This window comes from Eubalaena glacialis, chromosome 11, assembly GCF_028564815.1.
Source record: "Eubalaena glacialis isolate mEubGla1 chromosome 11, mEubGla1.1.hap2.+ XY, whole genome shotgun sequence".
In the NCBI taxonomy this organism is placed as follows: Eukaryota; Metazoa; Chordata; class Mammalia; order Artiodactyla; family Balaenidae; genus Eubalaena; species Eubalaena glacialis.
The window spans coordinates 44,324,328-44,348,306 of record NC_083726.1 but is presented as its reverse complement, the minus strand read 5'-3'; the positions used below and the strand labels follow the sequence as shown (position 1 = coordinate 44,348,306).

General features: G+C 35.1%; 1 protein-coding gene across 2 annotated transcripts in view; it reads right to left on the bottom strand.

The window, feature by feature from the left end:
• Nucleotides 1-23,979, bottom strand: part of KCNC2 (potassium voltage-gated channel subfamily C member 2) — a 199,969-nt gene that overhangs the window by 9,023 nt on the left and 166,967 nt on the right. For both annotated transcript variants that reach the window (XM_061205045.1, XM_061205044.1), the window contains exon 3: nt 345-1,272. In XM_061205045.1, coding sequence (XP_061061028.1) covers nt 345-1,272 — 928 coding nt within the window. The remainder of the gene's footprint in view (nt 1-344; nt 1,273-23,979) is intronic.

The following is a 23,979-nucleotide window of genomic DNA, read 5'->3' as shown; positions in this document are numbered from 1 at the left end:
GGATGGAAAATGTCCAGTATCGTACCATCACATCGTGCAGGGAAACAAAGAAACATTGGCACAAAAGCAACAAACAGGCAAAAGAAAATATTGGTACCATCAGCAAAGGGCATTCCCACTAAAGCAGGAGAACTCTATAGCCAGCTATGCAGACTTCTACTTAGGATTCATTTAGAAAAGCTATAATCTAGCTATCTACAAGCCTGACACAAACACATTTTTTGTGAAGGGGTAGAACGGAAAACTCATGAACATTTGTGGAAAATGAGAATGCTTGTCTTCTATTTCAGGGCCATACTGGTCTATAAAGTATTTAATGGCATGCATTTGAAATTGTGCCTTACCTGATCTGTTATGTTCCGGAAGCCGATTGTCTTTGCCCAGACATGTGTCACCTTGTGTGCTATTACAGGACATATTTAATTCTGTCTTGCAAAAAGTAGGCGAGGTTGCCTGAGGGGCAGGAGGGATGTGCTTCTTTCTTTTTCTTGGAAGTTTCTGCTTCGCCATTGCCAAGGAGTAGTACATTCCAAAATTGTTGACAATGACAGGCACCGGCATGGCTATTGTCAGTACTCCAGCCAGAGCACACAGGGCTCCCACAAGCATGCCTGACCACGTTTGGGGGTACATATCTCCATAGCCCAAGGTAGTCATGGTCACTACAGCCCACCAGAACCCAATAGGAATGTTTTTGAACTGCGTGTGCTCACTAGCTGAAGGGTCATTGGGTTGAGCTCCTACTCTCTCCGCATAGTAGATCATAGTAGCAAATATCAAAACTCCTAGAGCCAGGAAGATGATCAGCAGCAAAAATTCATTAGTACTTGCTCGAAGAGTGTGTCCAAGCACCCTCAGACCTACAAAATGGCGGGTGAGCTTGAAGATTCTCAGGATCCTCACAAACCTGACCACCCTGAGGAAGCCAAGTACATCTTTAGCAGCTTTGGATGACAGCCCACTGAGTCCCACCTCTAGGTAGAAGGGTAGGATGGCCACAAAGTCAATGATATTCAAGAGGTTTTTGATGAATTCAAGTTTATTGGGGGAAAAAACAATGCGGACTAAAAATTCAAAAGTAAACCATACCACGCACACTCCTTCTACATACGTCAAGGCAGGATCCGTTTCGATTTCATACTGTAGAACGACACTTGTGCCATTGATGACTGGTTCTGTCTTGTTTTTAACAATATTGAAAGCTTCATGTGTCTCCAGGCAAAAAGTTGTGATTGAAACCAGGATGAAGAATAAAGAAGCAAAAGCAATAAACTGTAGAGAAAAAAAAAAAGAAATAAAAGAAGAAACACAGAGTGATCTAACCATAATATATTTCAATCCAAATCTAAATGTGTCAATCCCTGTAGAAGAAAAAGTATAAACATATATTTGAAGATTTCACTTGGCATGTTACTCAAGTGTAAGAAGACATGTGTAGGGAACATTCATTAGAGTTGCACTGATGATATGTTTCAAGTTCTGTTTTCAGCTTATATAGGTAAAAAGTTTTGATTTATGTTGGAAAATAATTTGACTCTTTTGTGTAAGACACTATACCTGTGAAAAGAGCATAAAAATCCTTGCAAAAGAATGTTAAAGGGCAACAGGCTGAAAAAAAAATAAATGTAGACAATGGCTCCAGATATTTTTTACCATCCTAGAAATCTTCACATATTAGATCAGATTTACAACCATAAATATAAGGTGCAGTCCACACTGATAGAAATTTGGTAGCCACCCATATTTAACTGTATGTTTCTTCTATAATGTTCAGATTGTCATGAGGTATGAACATGAAAAAAAAAATTTGAGCTATGTTACCATTTATATTATATCAACTTAAGGCAGAGTCTTGTCCAAAAAAGCAAATCTAGGAAGAGTAGGCATCAAGACTGAAGAGAGAGAAAGAGTTAAGGAACAAATTAAAAGGCAGTCTTCTTCCTGTCCTGAAAAAGAACTCCAAATGGTAAAGTAATATGTTATAAAGTTGCGGGTTTTTTTTTTTTAATTCAACATTTCTTTGGTCAATAATATATGAATACACACCTACTAATATAGAATAATAATAAAAGCTCTCACTTATATAGTTCTTACTAGCGCCAGACACTCTTCAAAGCAATTTACGTAATTAACTCACGTCAACACTCATAACAACACTACACCATCACCTTTTACAGTCACAGAGTTTGTCACTTCTCCAAAGTCATAAGATTACAAAGTGATAGACCTGAGACACTAACTTGATAAGTTATGCCGCCGATTCTGTTCCCATAACTACCAAACTCTCAAATGTAGAATACAAATATGTTGAAACCTTTATTTATCTTGGGATCACATACTTCTTAATATTAAAGATCTGAAAACTTGAAACCCAGTTGTTTTAGTAAATGGCACTGTTGCCATTTGTCAGCACCAGAGGCTTTCAAAGAAGCTGGCAGAATCCTGGTGCTCTCTGATAATGCTCTTAGATTGAGCATGCTTAATGAATACCAAGAGACTATTCCTTGAATGTCTAAACAAATGAATTATTCAGGGGGAGGAGGTCATCAGTCAAGTGGAGGGAGGCCATTATTTAGAAATAATAGGGTATATCCCAAACCCAAAGCTCTTCCCTAATATCCTGCATCTCAACCATGACATTGAAAAGGTCTAAGTTTCAAGAAGAGATTGAAACCACCTCTTTTTTTTCCCCTGGTTGATCTTCAATGGACGAGATATACAGATCTTGCCAAATACATAAGAGATACACAAAAAGACTTAAAAAAAAAAAGAAAACTTCGGCCTGAGATTATCGGCTTTAAAGAACCACCCCAGGGGGTAAGGGCAAGATAGGAGTAAAGAATTAAGAGGTACAAACTACTATGTATAAAATAAGTTACAAGGATATATAGTACAGCTTAGGGAATATTATCCAATCTTTTTAATAACTGTAAATGGAATACAACCTTCAAAAGTTGTGAATCACAATGCTGTACATCTGAAACATATAATATTGTGCATCAACTATACCTCAATTAAAAAGAAATGAACCACTCCAAATTATGGACTTGTTTCTATGCACTGTGTCAGTTAGTACATCATTCATATAGTATTATAAGGCATGTCATTTTCAAGGCTTTGACTTATTTTTCCATGCCTATCTTCCAACTTCCCTTGTTTTTGACAGGCGATGAAGTGAAAATAAAAGATATATATTAAGGTGGCTTTTAATCTAAAGCACTATGAAAATATCAGAAATCATTATTATGTATATTTTAGTATACTTAAAAAATATAATTATTACCTCAGTAAGAATTACTAGAACCTGATGTTTATGTTCATTAAATGAGTTATGTTGTCAGGAAAAGGTCAAAGAAGTCTTAAGATACCACACTTGGTGGTTGGGATTTAAGTAACATGAATCATTTTGTACTTGGAAATTATTTAAATTGCCCACCCATATTCCCAGAAAAGGAATTTGCTCACATTCATTAGAACACACCTGGGGAGCTTTACACAAATGCAAATTCCTTACCTTCACGCCAGATGTCAGACACAGATCCTCTTGTTTGGGGAGATGGAATTTGCATTTAACAAGCTTCCTAGGTGATTGCTATGCATAGTAAAATTTGAAACCACTGTTCCAGTGTTTTTTCAACAGACTGATAATACAAGATTGATAATTCATTATTAAATGAATTGGAGCAGTTTTTAAATTACAAGAATTTGTAGACTCTTAAAAGAGTCTTCCTAAACCTTAATAAGAGTAGTCCACTACCTCCTACGTAATGGGATGTTTAGGGTCTGTGTGTGTATGTGTGTGTGTGTGTGTGTGTGTGTGTGTGTGTTGTGACATAATTCTGGCTTCTACACAAATACCTGTGAATAAACAAAGCAACGGAATAGTTTCTAAGTATACACAATTCTAAGACACAAAACTTTAGAAACCAAAAATTGTCTGTTTTTATGTCATTGGAACTTGCATTTATAAATATTTTTATTAGCATTATTTAAAGAACTACATGATGATTTTTGTATTTGTATTATTCTTCATTGTAATCTTTATAACTCAGTATGTCTTTAGCTTTTAAAGACTTTGTAAATCTGCTGGAGTGTGATAATACTATAATAGGAAACTAAAAAGAGTATAAAGAATGGAAACAAACTTTGATATTCCTGGAAATATACAACATTCACCTTAGAAGTACATCATTATTTTGCTTAAAAAAACAGCTAGATAGGTCATTTTTTATTTATAAAGGCTAAGGACACTAGGTATGGTCTAGAACAAGAGTTGTAACTGAGAACCAAAGTATGCTTCATAATAACATGGTAGGAAATTGGAAGTTGGCCTCTGTCAGCCTTCAAGTGAGGACCTAGGAAGGAAGTTGAATTCTGAAGAGAAGGAAGTGGAAAACGTCTCTAAAGAGAAGGAGGAGAGGCCCATAATATGACCACAAACAATTGAGAAATCCCCCACACGTACAGCAGCAGAACTTTGGGAGACCAATGGAGAATATTAAATTCTAAGATGATGCTTGCTCTGTTATGCCTTCAGCAAAAGGTGGTTGTACAAAACAGCTTGGTGTTGAAGGTGCTTTGAGTAATGAAGGCATTGGACCATGGGAGAACAAAAAGAGGACATCAGTCAACCACGGGAGGCAAAATATGTACTGAGATTCAAAACCATAAGAGAGTAACAAATAAAAGTAAAACGTAATAAGGAGAAATGCAGCTCCCAATAAGTCCTTGGAGATATTGGGAGACAGAGCTTCCCATGGAATGAAGAATAGGATCTCAGTTTATTAGGAACTTAGTTTGAGTATCAAATGAAAGGATGACTCCAGAAACCTTGAAGATCTAGAATTACCCAGAGGCCACATTTGGATTCCTTTAGCAAGGAACTTGTGCACTTTATCTGAACTTAAATCTAAGAGTCTTGGATATAGAAAATGTCTTCTTTTGTTCCTGACTCACTGAGTTAAGCTGAGATGGGTAAATATGAGGTTAGATTGAATAATATTAAAAAAAAAATTAAAAAGGAAATAAATGGGGAAAAAGAAGGTTTTATTTGTTTTCCTCTTCACTGAACTGGGAACTGTTTAAGGACTGGAACGATGTCATATTCATTTCTGTACCTCCTGCTTCTGTCACAATAGTTAGTATTTAGTATGGCTGGATGGATGAATAGAAGGATGGAAAAATTAATAAAAGAATAATAAATTAACAAAATAATAAGGTAGACTATATTCTAGTGGGGATAGAAATGATGTGAAAAAAGGAAATAACAGAAATGAAAAATGAAAGTGTGCATATTGAAGCAAAAAAGCCAAATTTACAGTTGAAGCAAACTGAATTGGCTCACAGGTCCAAATGTTGCCAATGTTAGCTTCCATTCATTCTGTTAATGAAGCTTGTATCTTACCAGGGAGTTGGGGAAGAAACTTATACTGCCATCTTTCTCTTCCTTTTCCCCTGTGATAAGACCACAGACTCCTACAAGCATTAAATGAAAATAAAAAGAGGCATGTTAAATACTAATTAAAATGTTAGAAAGCTTTCCAGACAAAATGTAGCATGTTGACTGAATTCACAGAACTGATATTTCACCCAAGGCAGTTTCAGGCTGGGAATATCCTACTAAAATATTGGCTTGTGCGTCCAGTGAGTAGTTACTTTTTCTCCAGAAGCTCAGTGCCCATGCTTAGCAACATAGAGTGCCCCAAACTCTCTCTCTCTCCCTTTTTTTTTTTTTTCCAATTAGCAATTATGGAGTAGAAGTCCTCAGCGTCCAGGTTCTACATAGAAGGTATTATGTCAATCAACCTCGAAGAAAACATTCAAGTAGAATCTCCAGGTATATATAATAGGCTGAGAGAAACAGGGGTAAAGTGTGGTATATTTTTATGTTTCATCATTTTCTCTTTCAGGTTAGCATTAAAATATATGTAACTGAACTCAACAACTAACATTCTCTAACACCATACACAAAAATAAACTCAAAATGGATTAAAAACCTAAATATAAGGCCAGATACTATAAAACTCCTACAGGAAAACATAGGCAGAACATTTTTTTTTTATTAGAACTATTCTTTTTTTCTTCTAGTTTTATTGAGATATAATTGAAGAGCACTCTTTGACATAAATCACAGCAATACTGTTTTGGATCCATATGCTAATGTAAAGGAAATAAAAGCATAAATAAACAAATGGGACCTAATTAAACTTAAAAGCTTTTGCACAGCAAAGGAAACCATTGACAAAATGAAAAGACGACCTAATGAATGGGAGAAAGTATTTACAAATGATATGACCAATAAAGGATTAATATCCTACATATATAAACAACTCCTACAACTCAATATAGAAAAAACAAACAACTCAACTAAAAAATGGGCAGAAAAACTGAATAGACATTTTTCCAAAGAGGAAATGCAGATGGGTAACAGGCACATGAAAAGATGATCAACATCACTAATCACCAGGGAAATGCAAATTAAAACCACATGAAATATCACCTCACACCTGTCAGAATGGCTACCACCAAAACACAAATAACAAGTGTTGGCAAGGATGTGGAGAAAAGGGAACCCTCGTATACTGTTGGTGGGAATGTAAATGGGTGCAGCTGCAGTGGAAAACAGTATGGAGGTTTCTCAAAAAACTAAAAATAGAACTATCATATGACTCAGCAATTCTATTCCTGGATATATATCCAAAAAAAAAAAACCCAAAACATTAATTCAAAAAGATACATGCACCCCAATGTTCATAGCAGCATTATTTACCATTGCCAAGACATGGAAGCAACCTAAGTGTCCATCAACAGATGAATGGATAAAGAAGATGTGGTGTAGAGATATATACATGCACACACACACACACACACACACACAATAGAATACTACTCAGCCATAAAAAAGAATAAAATTTTGCCACTTGCAACAACATGGATGGACTTATAGGGCATTATGCTAAGTGAAATAAGTAAGACAGAGAAAGACAAATACTATGTGATATCACTTATATGTCAAATCTAAAAAATGCAACTGGTGAATATAAAAAAACAGAAGCAGACTCACAGATATAAAGAACAGACTAGTGGTTACCAGTGGGGAGAGGAAGGGGGGAAGGGGCAATATATAGGGGTAGGGATCAAGAGCTACAAACTATTAGGCAAAAAATAAGCAACAAACATATACTGTATAATACAGGGAATATAGGCAATATTTTATAATAATTGTAAATGGGTAGAACCTTAAAAAATTGTGAATCACTATATTGTACACCTGTAACTTACATAATATTGTATAGCAACTATACTTCAATAATAAATAGCTAGCTAGCTAAATAAATAAATAAAATTGAACTCAATAACTAATTACAAACATAATGAGAACCAGACTCATTAAGTGACCCTTCTCCATGCTTCCCTAGCCCAGGATCACTGATGATATTGTAGCAATTTTCACACACTTTTGTTACTGAATCTACATGCCCACAAGTTCTTCAAAGAGAAGGACTTAACATCTATCCTTAGAGCCAAGGACAAGGCCTAACCCATGACAAGAAGTAGGTGCTCAGTTCTTATGAAATTAGTAAAGCACCACTTTTTAAAATATTTATTTGTTACGTAAAAATTCTGTTGGCCGCAACACAGAATCTGTCTTTAAAAGTCACTTCATCTTATTAATTCACAGTTAGAAGTATGGACCTTCATTGCAAAACTTAAAGGGAGAAAAAATCTGAAGAAAAATTAAATTCACCTCTATTTTGTAATGAAAGTCAATGAGATAATTTAATACTTGGAAATGAACATTATGAGAAGATTTTTAAGACAAGTTACTTAAATATATGCTAAGGAATTTGTTTTTACAATCCCACATGAGGTACACCTATTTTTAGTTTGTATTTCGAGAGCATTATATATTTTCCAAATGGGAATGCTTCATTCCTATTGTGCTCATTCTGCTTTCCTCTCTTAAATGAAATCAATACACGAGAAGAGCAAGGACTTCAATGATGAAGTATCAGAGCTCATAGTGCCTCCTGATCCAAAATCTCCACTTTCAGAAATTTACTCTGGTAAAATATGTATATAAAAGTACAAGGATATATGTAGGGCATTAATTTAAGCATGATTTGTACCCGAAAAGACCCAGAAAAATGTAAATATTCATAGTCATAGTATTGTCATAAAATCGCATCACAAAGAATGATGTAGTTCAGTGCATACTGACCCAGAATGATCACTAATGAAACATATTAAACAATAACAAGTGGCTCATAGTAAATACTAAGTTTCAGATTCTATTCTAAATGGCTGTGGCACAACAATACACACAGTCCAATCCCATTTCTTTCTTTATGTACAACTAGTGTATGCAAATAAACAGAAACACTATATTCTCAGCAGTGGTGATGTCTGGGTATAAGAGTGGCCTCAGGCGAGTGTGTTGCTAATGGAGAATCATAACTGATTTTATAAATGCCTGTAAAGTTTACATTTTTCACAAAATTTTAATCATGTATTTTAAGTTTAATTTTAAAACAAAATTCAAAGAAAGTAATGACCAAGAGAGGATTAAACCTGGATCTTCATTCTCAATGACCATTAAGCTGATTTTATTTGTCCATAGAAATTATACATTCGCAATTTTTCTTTTCTACAGCACCTGAACCTCAGCAGATGCTCTTAATTATGTATGTATTCAAGTCCCATGTACTACTTTTGCCGTAATTAACAAGTGTGGTGGTGTTTACAGAAATGTGGTCTCTAGAGAGAGAAAAAGTCTCTTTCATTAGTAAGTCTATCCTCAAAAGCCAGCCAAACAGGGAAAACTAGAGACCAGTGTCTGCTGGTTCCATGCAGAGTTGACAATTACTTTGACTTCTTCTGAAGCTGGTAAAATCAATTTCTCTTCATCCAAGTTTCACCATTTAAAAGCAGTTCCACAAACTTAACTGCATTTATCGTATTGAATTAGATTGAAGAAAGCTGATCACATACATGGTTACTAAACTCAGAAATCAGTGAAGAAGATTAAGCTACAGGTAACTGTATATAATCATGTGTGTGTTTATAACAAGTTATATGTTCTATGTCTATATCTACATATAAAATGTGTTATATGTATGGATATATGTGTATTATACACAATAGGTATAGATTAAATATAGACACAAATATATTATATAGATAGGCATAGAAATAGACAAAAAACCCAAAAGACATAGAACAATATAAGATTTAGATTCCGTAAATCAAGAAAATATACCCCAATATTTCTTTTGGCTACTGAGACTTTTGTGGCCTCTAATAAATATCTTCAATCATGTTTTTTGGTACCTTTTTCCAATATATATACCATTCTCTGCATTTTTTTTTTCTATGCCACGGACTGATTTCACTGAAATTTTAGTTGCTTGTTTACAGTCAAGGCCTATCCACTCACACCCAAGTATAATTTTCCAGGATACAGGCAAGAGAGGCCTGTACATAATATTAGTTTTATCATAATGGATTGTTGTATTCAAAGTTAGGGAACTAGAATTCAAAGTCATCAAATATGAATATACAATATCATTTTACTTCTCTAAGTCTCACAATGAAATGTAAAGTGTACAATTAACATACTTCATGAAAATAATTTTTAAAACTGTTTCATTAGACTGGAGAAAAATTCTATACCTTTTGAGTCATAAGAATAACAGATTATATATAGTCATTTCACAACATAAACATGAATTGTATACCCTAAATTCCAATTATCGAAAACTCTCCCCAAACCAAATTTTCCATCTTTAGCATATATTAATTTGTCTTAAATTTATTTTTTAAATGATTCAGTTTGTCTTGAAATGATATGATGTACACCACCATGATCTAGGATTTTACGTAGGGGGGCACATTTTAAGCCCTATGTACCCCAGTACATCTTTCTTTAGACTAACAATTACTTTCCAAAATGAATTATTTAAGGATCCTTGATTTTACTCAGTTGAAAGTGAGAGAGGTTAAGGGAGGATTAGTTGAAGGTGACGGGAGGTGACTAGCTTTAAAACACCTGCCAAAGATTCGCTGACTCATAAATCTGTTTCTTTCAACACTATGGTGCTGTGGTTAAAACACACTCTACCCAGTGACATGAACGGCTGTCTACCCTGCAGTGTCACCTCTGCTGTACACCACAGAGTGTCCCAAGCTTTGGTCTCACATATATTGTTTTCTTTTTTCCATATCTGCTTGCTCAGTAATCCTTTCTATAAACAGGACCTGTGCCAAGGTAACTGAGTCCTGAGAGTCTTCCAAGCCCAGGCATAGCTCCAATGGATGTGGCCCTTCCCCAAACAGATTTACATGTTTGTTAGGACTTTAGTATTCCCTCCTCCTCAAGATGATTTTTTTTAGTGGACATCTGCTCTTCCTTGCTACAAAGCCTGTGTCAGGACCTTCCAGTTCACTCTAGTCTACCTCCGCAGGTATCCCTATGTGGATAGAGGACACTAGAGTTTCAATTCCTCCTCTACCTGAAGATCCTGGGCATCTTGCAAATAGTTCAAATTCTTCCCAGAGGGCAGAGGCAAATTTTCTATATTCCACAAAACAAAAGCCTATGTGTAACTTGTAATTTCGTTACGAGATGCAGAAAAGCCATATTTAAAATCGGGAGGGGTCGACCTTAATGTTGCTTGCCCTAGCGATTTAACTATATCAACAGCTATCAAAGTGTGGCCTGGGGACTTCTAGCGGTCCTCAGAACCTTGTTTGGGTCTACAAAATCAAAATTAGTTTTGTAATGATATTAAAATGATTTTTGCCTTTTTCTTTGTCATTGTCACACCAGTTTACAGGAACGTTTTCCAGAAGCTACATGACATGTGGTTATTACAACAGACTGAATGCATAAGGAGATATGAGAATCCAGCCATCTTCTATTAAGTCAGACATGAGATTTGCAAAAATGTAAAACAATGCCACTCTTCTCACTTTATTTTTTCTCTTTCAGAGATGCTATTCTTTTTAAAAATTTATTTTTTATTAAAAATGCATTTGCTCACATCACTGAGTTATGTCTTAAATCCAGGAAAATAGGTATCTCCTGGCCCTTCTATATATAGCTAATAGGACCCAACAGTGACTCTATACAAGATCACAAGGTCTCCAATGTGATTTTCAATACAATTAGCTGCTTTACTAGATAAATAAAAACATGCATTTATCATATTAATACTTTTAAAGCTGTCATGAATGAACTGAACTCTAACCTAAGGAATTCTCGGTATTTACAGAAATCTGGAATAATCAGAAATATCTGCGTCCACAGTGTAAATATTGAAATCTCTGGAAATCGGGTAATCTCATCTACTTCCACAATTCCAACTGCCATCAATGCATGAAATGTCAATCTTCAGGTTATACCTTTTCTTTGTCATTTATAATCATAATTCTCCAAATCCATACAGTTCTTCAGTCTCAGTTAATTAACAAATAATATGGAGGTAATCAAAGCAATGGCTCTGTTAGTCCAGGTTCTCCAGAGAAACAGAATCAATAGGATATATATAGATGTATAAAAAGAGATTTATTATGAGGGGTTGGCTCACAAGATTACAGAGGTTGAGAAGTCCCATGATCTGCTGTCTGCCCCCTGAAGGCTTAGAAAAGCCAGTGGTGTAATCCCAGTCCAAGCTTGATGGCCTCACAACCAGGGCAGCCAATGATGTAAGTCCCAGTCTGAGTCTGATGGTCCAAGAATCAGGAGTGCCAATGTTCGGGGGCAGGAGAAGATAAACGTCCCTGCTCAAGAAGAGAGAACTAATTCACCCTTCTGTTTTTTTGGCCCTCAGCAGAGTGGATGATGCCCACCCACACTGGTGAGGGGGATCTTCTTTACTCAAGTGGATGGACTCAAATGCTAATCTCTTCCAGAAACCCTCATAGACACATCCAGAAATAATGTTTTACCAGTTATCAGGGCATCCCTAGCTCAGTCAAATTGACACATGAAATTAACCATCACACTATTATACATTTTATTATTGAAGATTTTAAAGGAACTTCAAACTCTACCTGCCTAATATACTGCTCAAATCTGATCTTCCTGTTCCATTATATTTTCTGTTATTTTGAACCATCATTTACCCATTAACCAGCTTGGTACCTAGATTCCTTATTTATTTTCCCAACACCTTTGGCTATTGAATCGCTGAATTGTGTAGATTCTCAGACTTGAAATACCTCTAGTTAGTATTCTTCTCCCATCTCTCCATTCCCAATGCCAGTGGCTTATCTTTTAATTTTCCATTAATTAGCTTGTCTTGGATTACTAGGAATAAGCACTCCTTTAAGGGAACAAATGTGATTATGTCACTCATCTGCTTAAAATAGTTTAATGGCTCCCAATTACAGGATAACACACAATGTTCTTATTATGTCATTCAAGAAATTTCTTTATGTGGACCTTACACACCTTTCTACTGTGAACCTCACCATCTTCTATGATGTACCAGGCACTCTAATCCTCATGCCTTTGTACATGCAGTTCTTCTGCCTGAAATACACCTCTTCGCTTTGTGTGACTGGCAAAGAACTACTTAACATTCAAGACTCAACTCAGAGATCACTTAGTCTTTGAAAGAAATCCCTGAAATCTAAGGCAAAATTAAGCACTTTCTTGTTAGGTTCCTATTCATATCTCTACTATAGCACTTCCCTCATTTCTGTAATATTTTATTTTTCCTCCTTTGGTTGAACACAAGCTTGTGACAGCAGGAATTTTTATTCCTATTTTATGTCAATGGTACTGAGTGGTGCTTAATAAATATTGACAATAGCAAAGACTATGGCCACGCCAAACATAAAGTTTAACACAACTTTGGTTCACTTATTTACACCCAACCACTTCCCCCAAATGGATGTTTAAGAAGGCTTATGAAAACAACAAACATAATAGATTAGGAAGAAAAGTATAAACTAAGACTAATAAGGGACTAATAAGGGAACTAATAAGGGAACAGATTGTCAGTTTGAGTGACAAGAACTGGGCAATGTCAGAGATAAGAAAAGAAAGATAATGCTTCAAGGAAGAGGGATTAACAATGCCCATTTCTGCAGAGTTCAAAGAAGATAAAAATGGAGAAAGGACTTTTGAATGAGATAATTAGGCCATCCTTAGTTTCCCTTGATTAAGCACTTTTAGTGAAGAAATAGGAGAGAATCCAGATTGCAAGGGATTAACAAACTAGTGGGTGCTGAAAAGTATGAGTCGCAAACACACACACACACACACACACACACACACACACACACACACATTACTGCATTCACAAGGGTAAGCCAGTTTTATTCATAGAGATCATTACAAATTTTTAATTTTTTGGCTCTACTTGCTATAAGAATAAACAAAATGGGCCAATTCTAGAAAATATAAAAAGTTATTCAGCTAATACAGCACCAGACCATAATTTTGAAATTGTGAAGATAAGAGCTTAGTAATGAAAGCTAATACCAAACATTCCCAAATACTATAAAACTGTCTAAATCATAGACATTTTCTTTCCATAACCAATCAGCAAAATATGGTAACTACACAATTGTTTTATACTGTTTTTAACTAATTCTACCTCCCAAATCTAATTCAGTGTCCATTGTCCTCAGAGACATCAGGAAAGTAAGAAATTCAGGGCTATGCCACCAATGACAGTTTATATGATTAATAAGTGATAATCTAAAAAACTAGGGATAGTTTTAAGATGCCAAGAGCAACACTGCCTTTGTCATTTAAAAATAGCAACCAAAAATAATAAAAATAACAATCTAAAACCAAGAGCAATAATAATATTAACAGGTAAAATTCAGTGAGGGCATCTGTCCTAAAAAATAATTTGCATCTCTTCTAATCCTGCAAACATATTGCACAGTAGATTCCATTATCCCATTTTAAAGAAAAGTGAGCCGAGGTGTAGAGACTAAGGTCAAAGCTCTCTGTTTTGTAACATATATTGCTTCTCTGAATTCACCTTTTTTCAAAACAAGAATCTTAAACTCTACTGAACACAAATATTTAGAAAATAAATATTACAGTATTCCAATAAATAGCATTTTATACACATATATGCATGCAAACACTCATGCACGCACGCATGCTAAACTTTTTTCAAAAATAGTGCAAAAGCAGCAAAGCCGGGAAAATGAAATTCCTAAGCTTTATTCCTGATTTATCTTATGGATCTTTATATATAATACTTTTTCAAGGTCCTTATAAAATAACTGATATAATAACCAAATGTTGATTCTACATAAGCAAAAATAACTAAGCAAACAGGTGTCAGGATAGAAAGCAATTGTGTGTTCATTATTTGGACAAAGTCAACTATACGTTTTGTCCCTAAAGTATCTAAAAAAGTCTGAAACTTGCATGAATGGACATGTATGAGCTGGGTTCTCCTCCTTTACATACTTTTAAAAAATATATATTCTAGCTAGAGAAAGAAATGGTGGTTTCCACAGATTATTTAGCTCATTTCAGAGCTTCCAAAGCGGGGTTTACAGGACTTGCCCTTGATACAGAGACAACAAAAGGGAAGCTTCTGAATATTTAATAGAGCTAGAAAATCCTACAGTTAATATTCTCTTGAGCTTGCACAATGCTGACTTAGAAAGAAACCCAAAGTATCTCTTTTCCACACTGTAGAATCTTAAAAATGCTGTAAGCTCTAAAATGACACTCACAACTTGAATTGCTTTCATTCTTAAAGGTAAAACATTTCTTTTAAAATATGTGCTAAAAGTTTTAGTCAATCAGGAAAAGACAACTGTGACTGTGCTTTAGGTTTTCGTTAACGTCCCATTTTTTATTACCTTATTTCTTCTTTTCAGAACTTCAACCGTTTGGCAACAGCCCAAATTTTATCTAGGTTTTGTTTTATTTTGTTCTGCTTTGTCATTTTTGTTTTGTTTTGTTTGCATCAGGGACACATTTTAGGAATACTAAGCAAATCAGCCATCTAATGCCATTTAACAGTTTTTGCATATCCAACAGGCTTTGTTGATTTTGATTTTGCAAATGTGAAAATTTCTTTAAGACAGGGTAAGGTTTTGAAAGAATTATGATTGGAGAAGGAACCCCCATACCTAATAAGTCCTTCTCAAATGGTTATAGTAATCCTTCATGGGATGTTTTTAATGACCTACAGTTTTCTTTCTTCTCTGTTCTATAATTTTGTTGGTTGTGCAAGAGTCTAATTCAATTCAATAAATATTTCTTGTTCAACTATTAAGTTGAAGGCTCTCTGCCCTGAGATTCTGGAGAAACCACAAGTTCTTATGTACAAAAAGCATGTAATCTATTTGGGGGGAAAGATAAAAAGAAACAAATGCCTCAAATAAAGATAGAAATTGTTCATTCAATAAGAAAGAGACAAAATGTTTAAAAGTCAGCCATCCACTCACTTCAGTCTGTCTTCCATTCATATTTCTCCAATTAGAGCAGCCGGCTCTTGTAGAGGTCATCAGTTGCAAGTCAGTTGCCAATTCCAATGGATATTTTTATGTCCTCACTCTCAGAAGCAGTAAACACTAAAGGCCCTCTCCCTTTGAGACACTCTCACTAAGTGATTTTCCATGTTCTTCCAATTTTCTCCCTACTTCTCTGGACAATACTCTCAGTTTTCTTTGCTACTTCCTCTCTTCCACTTGATCTCCAAATGATGGAACAACATACAACTTGGCTCCAGATCCCTTTCTATGTTTAGGCGACCTGATATGGTCCAATGATTAAAACCTACATCCATTTGCTTCTGATTCCAAATTTATATCCCCAGCCCTGACCTCGCTGAGCTCTAGACTGCATTCTTGCTCAATTGCTTTCTTGTCATTGTCACTAGACATGGTGTCAAGTAGGTTCACCAAATTTTTAAATTTCTTTCCCCTCAAATCTGTTCTTCCCTTCATTTTCTTTATCTCAGTAGATGGAACACTGGTACTCAAGTCAAAACTGAGAGGTCATCTTGGCACCTCCCTTTCTTCCTCACTTCAGAGTCTAATTCACTAACTCACTGGAATCCAAGTGACAATCATCTCTTTGAGAAATCACTACAGTCTTCTAATTAATCTCCTTGCTCCCATGCTTCCAGACATGAAAGTTGTAGTTATCTACTGCTATGTGAATATTACCCCAAAACTTAGCAACTTAAAACAACAGATATTTATTATCCCAATTTCATATCAGTCAGGGTGGGTCTGGGTGGGTTCTGGCTAAGAGCCTCTCATGAGGTTATAGTCAAGATTTCAGCCAGCAGCTGTGGTCACCTAAGGTTTAACTGGGGCTGGCAGATCTATTTCTAAGGTAGCACACTCACAGTCTGTTGGTAGGAGACCTAAATTCCTACTGTCTATTGAGAGAAGGCCCCAGTTTCTTACCATGTGGGCCTTTCCATAGGGCTCCTTGAGTGCCTTCATAACATCACAACATGTCAGCTGCCCACACCAGAGTGAGGAGTCCAAGAGAGAGAAAGAACAAGGAAGGAAAGGTGATGTCTTTTATGACCTAGTCTCAGAAGTTACTTTATGTACCATCACTTTCTCCACATTCTATTTGTTAGAAACAAATCACTAAATCCAGCCCACATTCAAAAGAGAGAAATCAAACACTGCCTTTTGAAGGGAGAAATATCAAGAATTAGGGGAATATTTTAAAAGCACCACAGCCTTCCTTTGCCCAGAGTGCAGGGAGTTTACATAAAACAACTCCAAGACCATCCAATAACATATGGAGAGTGGAATTAAAGGGTTCTGAAAATGATTAATTCAAGAACTGTGAGTTTCTGCAGATATTGATTCAGAGAATAGCATTTACTAAAAGAAATCTAGGTGAAAAAGTCTAATGTTAACAAGAGGGATTGGAAGAGGTTCAAAAATTCTGTGGGTAATTTCAGTGAAAAGGGATGGCCTAAATGCATAAACTACAGGGGCCAACTTTACTTCAAATGAGGAAAGCTTCAAAACATGGTATGAACTTGGCAGCAGGGAGGAAAGTGAAAAGTACTTCTTTTCAAGGCATGGCAAAAGCAGGTACTGCTAATTAAAAGCAATCTCAGGAAAAGTTAGGTTTCACCTAGGCAAGGAGGTGGAATAATGACAGGAAAGTGAACTATAATCTGGGTTTATTAGTCTGGTCTAGCTGCCATAACAGAATACCACAGGCTAGGTAACTTAAACCAGGGGTCCCCAACCCCAGGGCTGCAGACCGGTACCAGTCCGCAGCCTGTTAAGAACCGGGCCATACAGCAGGAGGTGAGCGGCAGGCCAGCAAGCAAAGCTTCTTCTGCCACTCCCCATAGCTCACATTACCACCTGAACCATCCTCTACATCGTTCTCATTACCGCCTGAAGCATCCCACCACCCCGTCCCCCGACCCAGTCCCTGGAAAAATTGTCTTCCATGAAATTGGTCCCTGGTGCCAAAAAGGTTGGGGACCACTGACTTAAATAAAATTTTTCCTTGCAGTTCTGGAGGCTATAAGTCCAAGATTAAGGCAGGTTGTTTCTGGTAAGACCACTCTTCCTGGCTTGTAGATAGCTACCTTCTCCCTGTGTCCTTACATGATCTTTCTTTTATGTGTGCTCATTCCTGGTATCTCTTCCTCTTCTTATAATAAGGTATCAGTCTTATTGGACTAGGGCCCCACCCTTATGGCCTCATTTAACCTTAATTACTCCCTTAAAGGCTGTGTCTCCAAATACAGTCACATTGACACTTAGGGCTTCAACATATGAATTTGCAGGGTGAGCAAGAGACACAATTCAGTCCATAATACGGAATTAGTTAATTCATACTCAGAATGGACTGTGGGTTTCTTGGGACCAGGTGAAAGAAGAGAAGAGCATCATGGTCCAGGCTGTTGTAGGCACAGGAGGAGTTAGAATAGATGTTAAGAAGGTGGAAACATACAATGGGGAAGGAGATCTGAAAGCAAGGATGCAGAGTCAGATTCAGGAGTGGAGGGTAACTGAGGAATAGCGGGGTGTTGGTCTCGAAGCAAGAAAAAATTGCAGGCAGTGCAATGAGATGGAGAAAACTCCATATTAAGTGAGTATTATGAGAAGTTGGAAATTAGAAGTTATTCAATGTTCAATTTATATATTAGAAATTTGGCTTGAATTGGTGCCAAATTATTAGCCTTCTCAGAGCACCCACCTACCTTGTCTGATCCTGGAAGGGTGATTATTCTGCACACAAAAATGATTTTCAAAACCCAGAATGAAAGAAGGAGGAACTTGATAGGAGTGTGTTAGCAACAGGTTGAGGGCAGAAGGGGGAGCAGAGCTGAATAAGCAGTAACTTGTCATGTCATGAACTAAATCACCTCAAGTACTTCATTCAATAAACAATCATTGAGTCATTGGTGGTCAATTCAAGAAAATGTTTGAGATCCTTAAGGTTCTTTTTATACATTTTGGCAGAACATGTGTATGGACCAGAGACAGGACAAATCCTTTCACAATTTATGATAAACATGTTCAGGCATGTAAGAAGCTGGATGAGAAAAATTAGATGCAGAGGCAAGACTAATCAAGTATGTCTATACTTCCTTAGCTTGCCAATGTATTAATTTTCACAGTCAATTATTATTTTTCCCAACAAACGATTCATAATAATTTGGATGAACTTTGAAACAGTACAACTAAAATTACATAATTTTCACTTTCTTGGTGTTATAAAAGTGATTTCCTAACTATAAGTTCCTAACATGGGGATATAATAAAAACTCTTCCCATCATGTTTGAAACTTTTGTTAAATTGTTAAAACTAGACTGATTCCAAGATAGATAAATACCGAGAAGCAAAAATTGATATGTATGTCACTTAATCTCTCTAAAATTCCATTTTGAAATAATTTCATTAGCTCCTTTGTTCCTTTATTCCATTACGTTACTACTAACTCTAAGGTGCTATACACAATGTCTCTTTTTGGATTCTAAAAGATTGTAAAGCCAAAAAAAGCCACATTGGATAAGCAATATCACCTCCCCATAACACCTTTTATCTTTCACGATGCAGCTCCATGTTATGGCTGTGACTATTTTAATAAGGTGTCCCAATTTTTCTTGAAATAATTATAACTTTTCATTTCTTGGAAAAAAGCTTGAGTACACTAAATTCTTCTGATCAAGAAGTATATATTAAGTGTTTCACATAATTGTATTAGGAAGACAATAAATATTTCTCTAAATTATGTGCATTATAGAGAAGATATAGAAATGATGCCTAATTTTTTGTTACTGTTGCTATTAGATTACAATTTCTTTCCATTGAATTTTTGCTCACTGTTGTCAGCAGTGGCAACCGTTTTTCAATGAGATAGATGTTTTCAAAAGTGGACTTAGAAATGACAATAGAAATTATGCTCAAAAATGTCATTTCCAAGTTTATTTCTTATGACAGGGTGTATAGCCTTTTAACTTTGAATTTAACCGATCAGAAAATGTTCTCTTGTTTTAAATTTTGAACTTGCATGCTTGAATTTTGCACTTAACCCTTCATTGAAGTATGCCATTTACAACTTTTACACCAGGCAAAAATTTTTGGTATGCATTATTTAGATTGTGAGTGTATACACTCCATTATGTATACATGTGTGTGTAGCATAGGACCAACAAATATCATACAAAAGTTATATAAAACTTATGAAATTGTGTGTATATTTCCCCAAATAACATAGGCAACTAGATAGGTGGAAAAGAGAAACTAATATCAGTGAATTTCTTCACCATTTGAGCATCTAATAATCTTTATTCACTGATTTGATTTTCTTATTAGCTAGCATTTACATTATAAAATACAAAATCAAATATAATTATCAGTACTTGAAAAATGGATTTCACTGGTAATGCAAGACTGAATCACTGGGATTCAGTGAATCCCTAGTAGGGATGCAAACAGTAACAATCAATATTTTTTGGCTCAGTTTCTTCAAAAGACCCCAACAGCAGTGCGAATGTAGTCATTCAGTGTGTTGGTGTGCCTCAGGTGAAGCCCCAGTTTGACCTAATTCTAACTTTTTAGAAATTGATAACCATGTGATTTTACTTAAATTTAATTACTTATAGTTTTTATAAATTTTATATTTATAATATTATAAATATGTATGATATTGCCAGTTATTCATTTTCTCTAAATTTTTATTTTTATAACTGCTCAAAAACAGCATTTGATCAGGCTTCTCATGACTTTCTTAAGTAAAATCATATTCATGTTTTCAATTTGCTATAGATCCCATTTGCACCAATTTTTTTAAAATGTGAAATATATTATCAAAATCTTATCTTAAAACACAATATCAAATATCTATTAAAAATAAGACATTATTCTTCTTTTATAGAAGTATAAGAATAATTCAAGAAGACCTAACTTTATAGTAATATTTTCTTTTCAGCCATCTTTATCATTTTTTGATTTCTTTACCATTTATTTGGCACTATTTTTTATAGTTAGCCAATGTCTAATGTGTCACAATAAAATTTCTAGTTTGCCTTAGGTTATGTTACAAATTTTGTTTTTATGTGATGTCTAATACAGTAAAGATTAATATTTTCCTTCAAAACAAAGCTTAAACTATAACGTGCTCCTCACACCACTGGAAGAAATAGTAATTTTTTTTTTTTTCAACAGAGCAAGCTCATTTATAAGTTGGATTATACGAATGTCACAACCTTTGTCTAAAATTTCCTAGATAATTTAAGCCTTTGGACTATAACTGCTACTCAGTTGAAATAATTCATTTGCATATAAAAATGAAAGATTTGGATAATAACCAAATCAAATAACTCACTTAACTTCAATTAATGTTACTGAATAAATAACACTCTGTTACTACTTGAATGATGTAGTTATATTACATGGACCTGATTTTAAGCCATGTGTTCTTTCTCCTTAAGTAATCATTCACCATTTAATAAATAAACTTAAAATATTAATTTCAATAAATCTAACATATTTTGGACCTGGAATTAACCTATGTTTTCTTGTTCTTACTAGTTAATTGAAAATAAAGATTTCCAAATTTAACAAGATGTGGTTTAAAAGTGATATTGTTACCTTAAATATACCAAGGAAATATATTCCAATTAGTTTTTATCTGTTACAAATTAATAGAAAAGGAAATTCTAGACTTTTAAAAAACTTTAAAAGCTTTTTGTATAACCTCTTCAATTTATGGATGAAAAAAGCCTAAGAAGTTAGGTCTCATGTCCAGGGTCACCTAGATAGTTTATGGCAAAGTCTCTAACCCACCAAGGTATTTACATACAGTTATTTTTAAAATTTTACACACAAGTAAACAGATAAATTATAAAACAATGCAGTATATTATGTCCTATTTGAGAAATTCATTATATGCGCATTTAACCAACACTTGTTGAACACCTACAATAGGTAAGACCCATGATAGATCAGATATAACATGATCAGATATAACTGGTATAACATGACAGATATAAATGGAGTTCTATGGGAATGGAGAGACAGAAAAGGTGAATTCTTCCTGGGGGAATATGGAAAGGCTTCACTGTGGAGAAAATATTAGACTCCACCTACTCCTTTAAAAAGCTTTCCCTGACTCTCTTCTGCATGGCTAGTTGTGTTAGAAGAAGAAACATACCCCAAATCCTATGGCAGCACTGAAAATAGATTCTAATCTTTAGCTACCTGCTCTAAATATATAGAGATCTGAAAAATCATCACTATGGAGAATGTATTCAAAAGTAGTAGCTACTATCACTGTAACTCCCTGTGTCATTGATTAGCTACTCCCTTCCTGGGTTTCCATGATATTCTATCAATTAGTCAATATCTCTCACATTCTCCTTACAGACTGTGAACTCTTTCGGAGCAGAGAAAATCATTTATTCTTTATATTCTCAGTCTTATGCACATAGAGAGCCCCTACAAAACTTCTGTTAAACTAAAGTAAACTGGGTCTAATGGAATGATCATAGTGTTTACCTCTTAAGCAAGGAAGCTGGAAAATGACTTCCCAGGGAAGGAAAAAAGTGGAAGAGGTACAGAGTTTTAAAAGACTCTACTAAGTCTGAGGTAGAGTTTAGTCAATTATGCATACTTGGAGGGGTAAACCATGGTATAGAAAGTGGGGCCATGTTACTTGTGAAGTAAATGATGGGTGATGAGTTGGATCTAAATAGGGAATGGTCTTAGATGCCATAATAAACATTGTCTGTTTTTCTGTTCACCACAGGCATCTAAGGAAAGTTTTAAGCATGGTAGTGACATAATCAATCTTTATTTTTTAATAAATTTTAATTAATAAGAAGGAAGGAATTTGGAGAAAAAAACTAAATAGAGTATATTCTAATCAACTAAGCAAGAGAAGACAAGGGCATGGGTTAAAGCAATGGCAGCAGCCATCAGGATGGAGTAAGGAAATAGGTTCAAGCTATATTTCTGAGGTGAAACAAACAAAATGTACAGATATATTTTGTTAGGAATTATTTAATGAGGTTAATTTGTAGAAAGCAGAAGTTAGAAATTATAAGAGGTGAAGCTATCCAGACAAATTAAGTGTGCTTTACTCCTATGGGAATTGTCTACTGACAAAATGATTATATTTGTACTGATAAGTTTAATTTTCAAAAAGCCAAAGGAGGAACAAAATTTGAGTAGTTGAATGTTATTAACAGTTACAAATATCAGGGAGAAATAAAAGAAAACTTAAGATGGGTCTTTGGACTTCCACAATGGGAGGTAATCAATGACCAGAATGGGAATCTTTTCAAGGGAGTATTGGGCCCAGAAGCAAATTAGGTTTAGGAAAGACTGGCATAGAAGAAAGAAGGGCTAACTCTTCTTCACAAAACTCACCATAACAGGAAAGCAAAATGCTGAAGGGGTGGAAGAGTTAAAGGAAGGTCTCTTTGTCTTTGCTTGGTTTTTGCTCTTCTTTTAGAAGATATTTTGAGTATGAATACTCAAAATAGGCAGAAAGAAAGAAATCAGTGGAAAGGAAGAGCTTGAACATACAGGAGTAAGCACATTTCTCTGTGAAAATATCTTCAAGAATTACAATAAAGGACCACTGAAACATGTCAAAAGAACTAAAACATAGCTTCACTTTTATATAATCTAAAAATCAAAACAATTTTCATCTCAGGCTTAGTGTACAGTTTCTGTTGAATGATTCCAGTGGGCCAAAATTTCACTATACAATATGCCTGTTGCACAATGACTACTGTGGACAAATTTCGGTGGTTTACAAAGATCTTATTTCAGTTCTTCCAATCTAATCATAACTGGGCTTAATTAACCATTCTTTATTACCAAATACTGAAAAAGAGGAAAGGAAGTCCCTTTATTGGGTATAACAAGAAAAGAAAACATTCCTTTCCACCTTCAGCCTCTGGGTAGAGGCTTCTTGCAGACCTAGGGGATAAATGAAGCTTCAAGACCATAAGGAGTTATCTTCTCTATGCCTCAGCTAAACTGTCTGCATCTTTCCTATTTCAGGGAGACCCAGAGAAGTACAGGTGGGCCTCAGAGGGTCAATTTTTGAGGCTGTAAAGTCAACTTCAGTAGCCCCAACTATACATCAAGAAAACAATAAACAGGATCTAAGTGACTCCTCTGCAACAAATTTCACGAGTGGGAGATTTCTCTCTCTGGCTCCTTTATTCATGTATAGAAATGTGGCTGTTAACAATCATTAGCTAAGCCCTAGGAGCTAACTTAAGAAAATGCACTTAATCAATAAAAGAATATTAATAAATAAGATTATTCTTCTTTCTAGTATAAGAAATATTTTATGATACATTTTTAGACAAAGCATAGTCACTCTTTAACTTGCATAATATTAAAAATTGCAAAGGCAAATTCTTTCAAGGAGAATTAAATATTTTCAGAGAAAAATTTCCACACAGTCTGATACCTACATTGCCATTTTATCTCAGTCCTCAAGGTGATACAAATAGGACTTAAAAAAATCC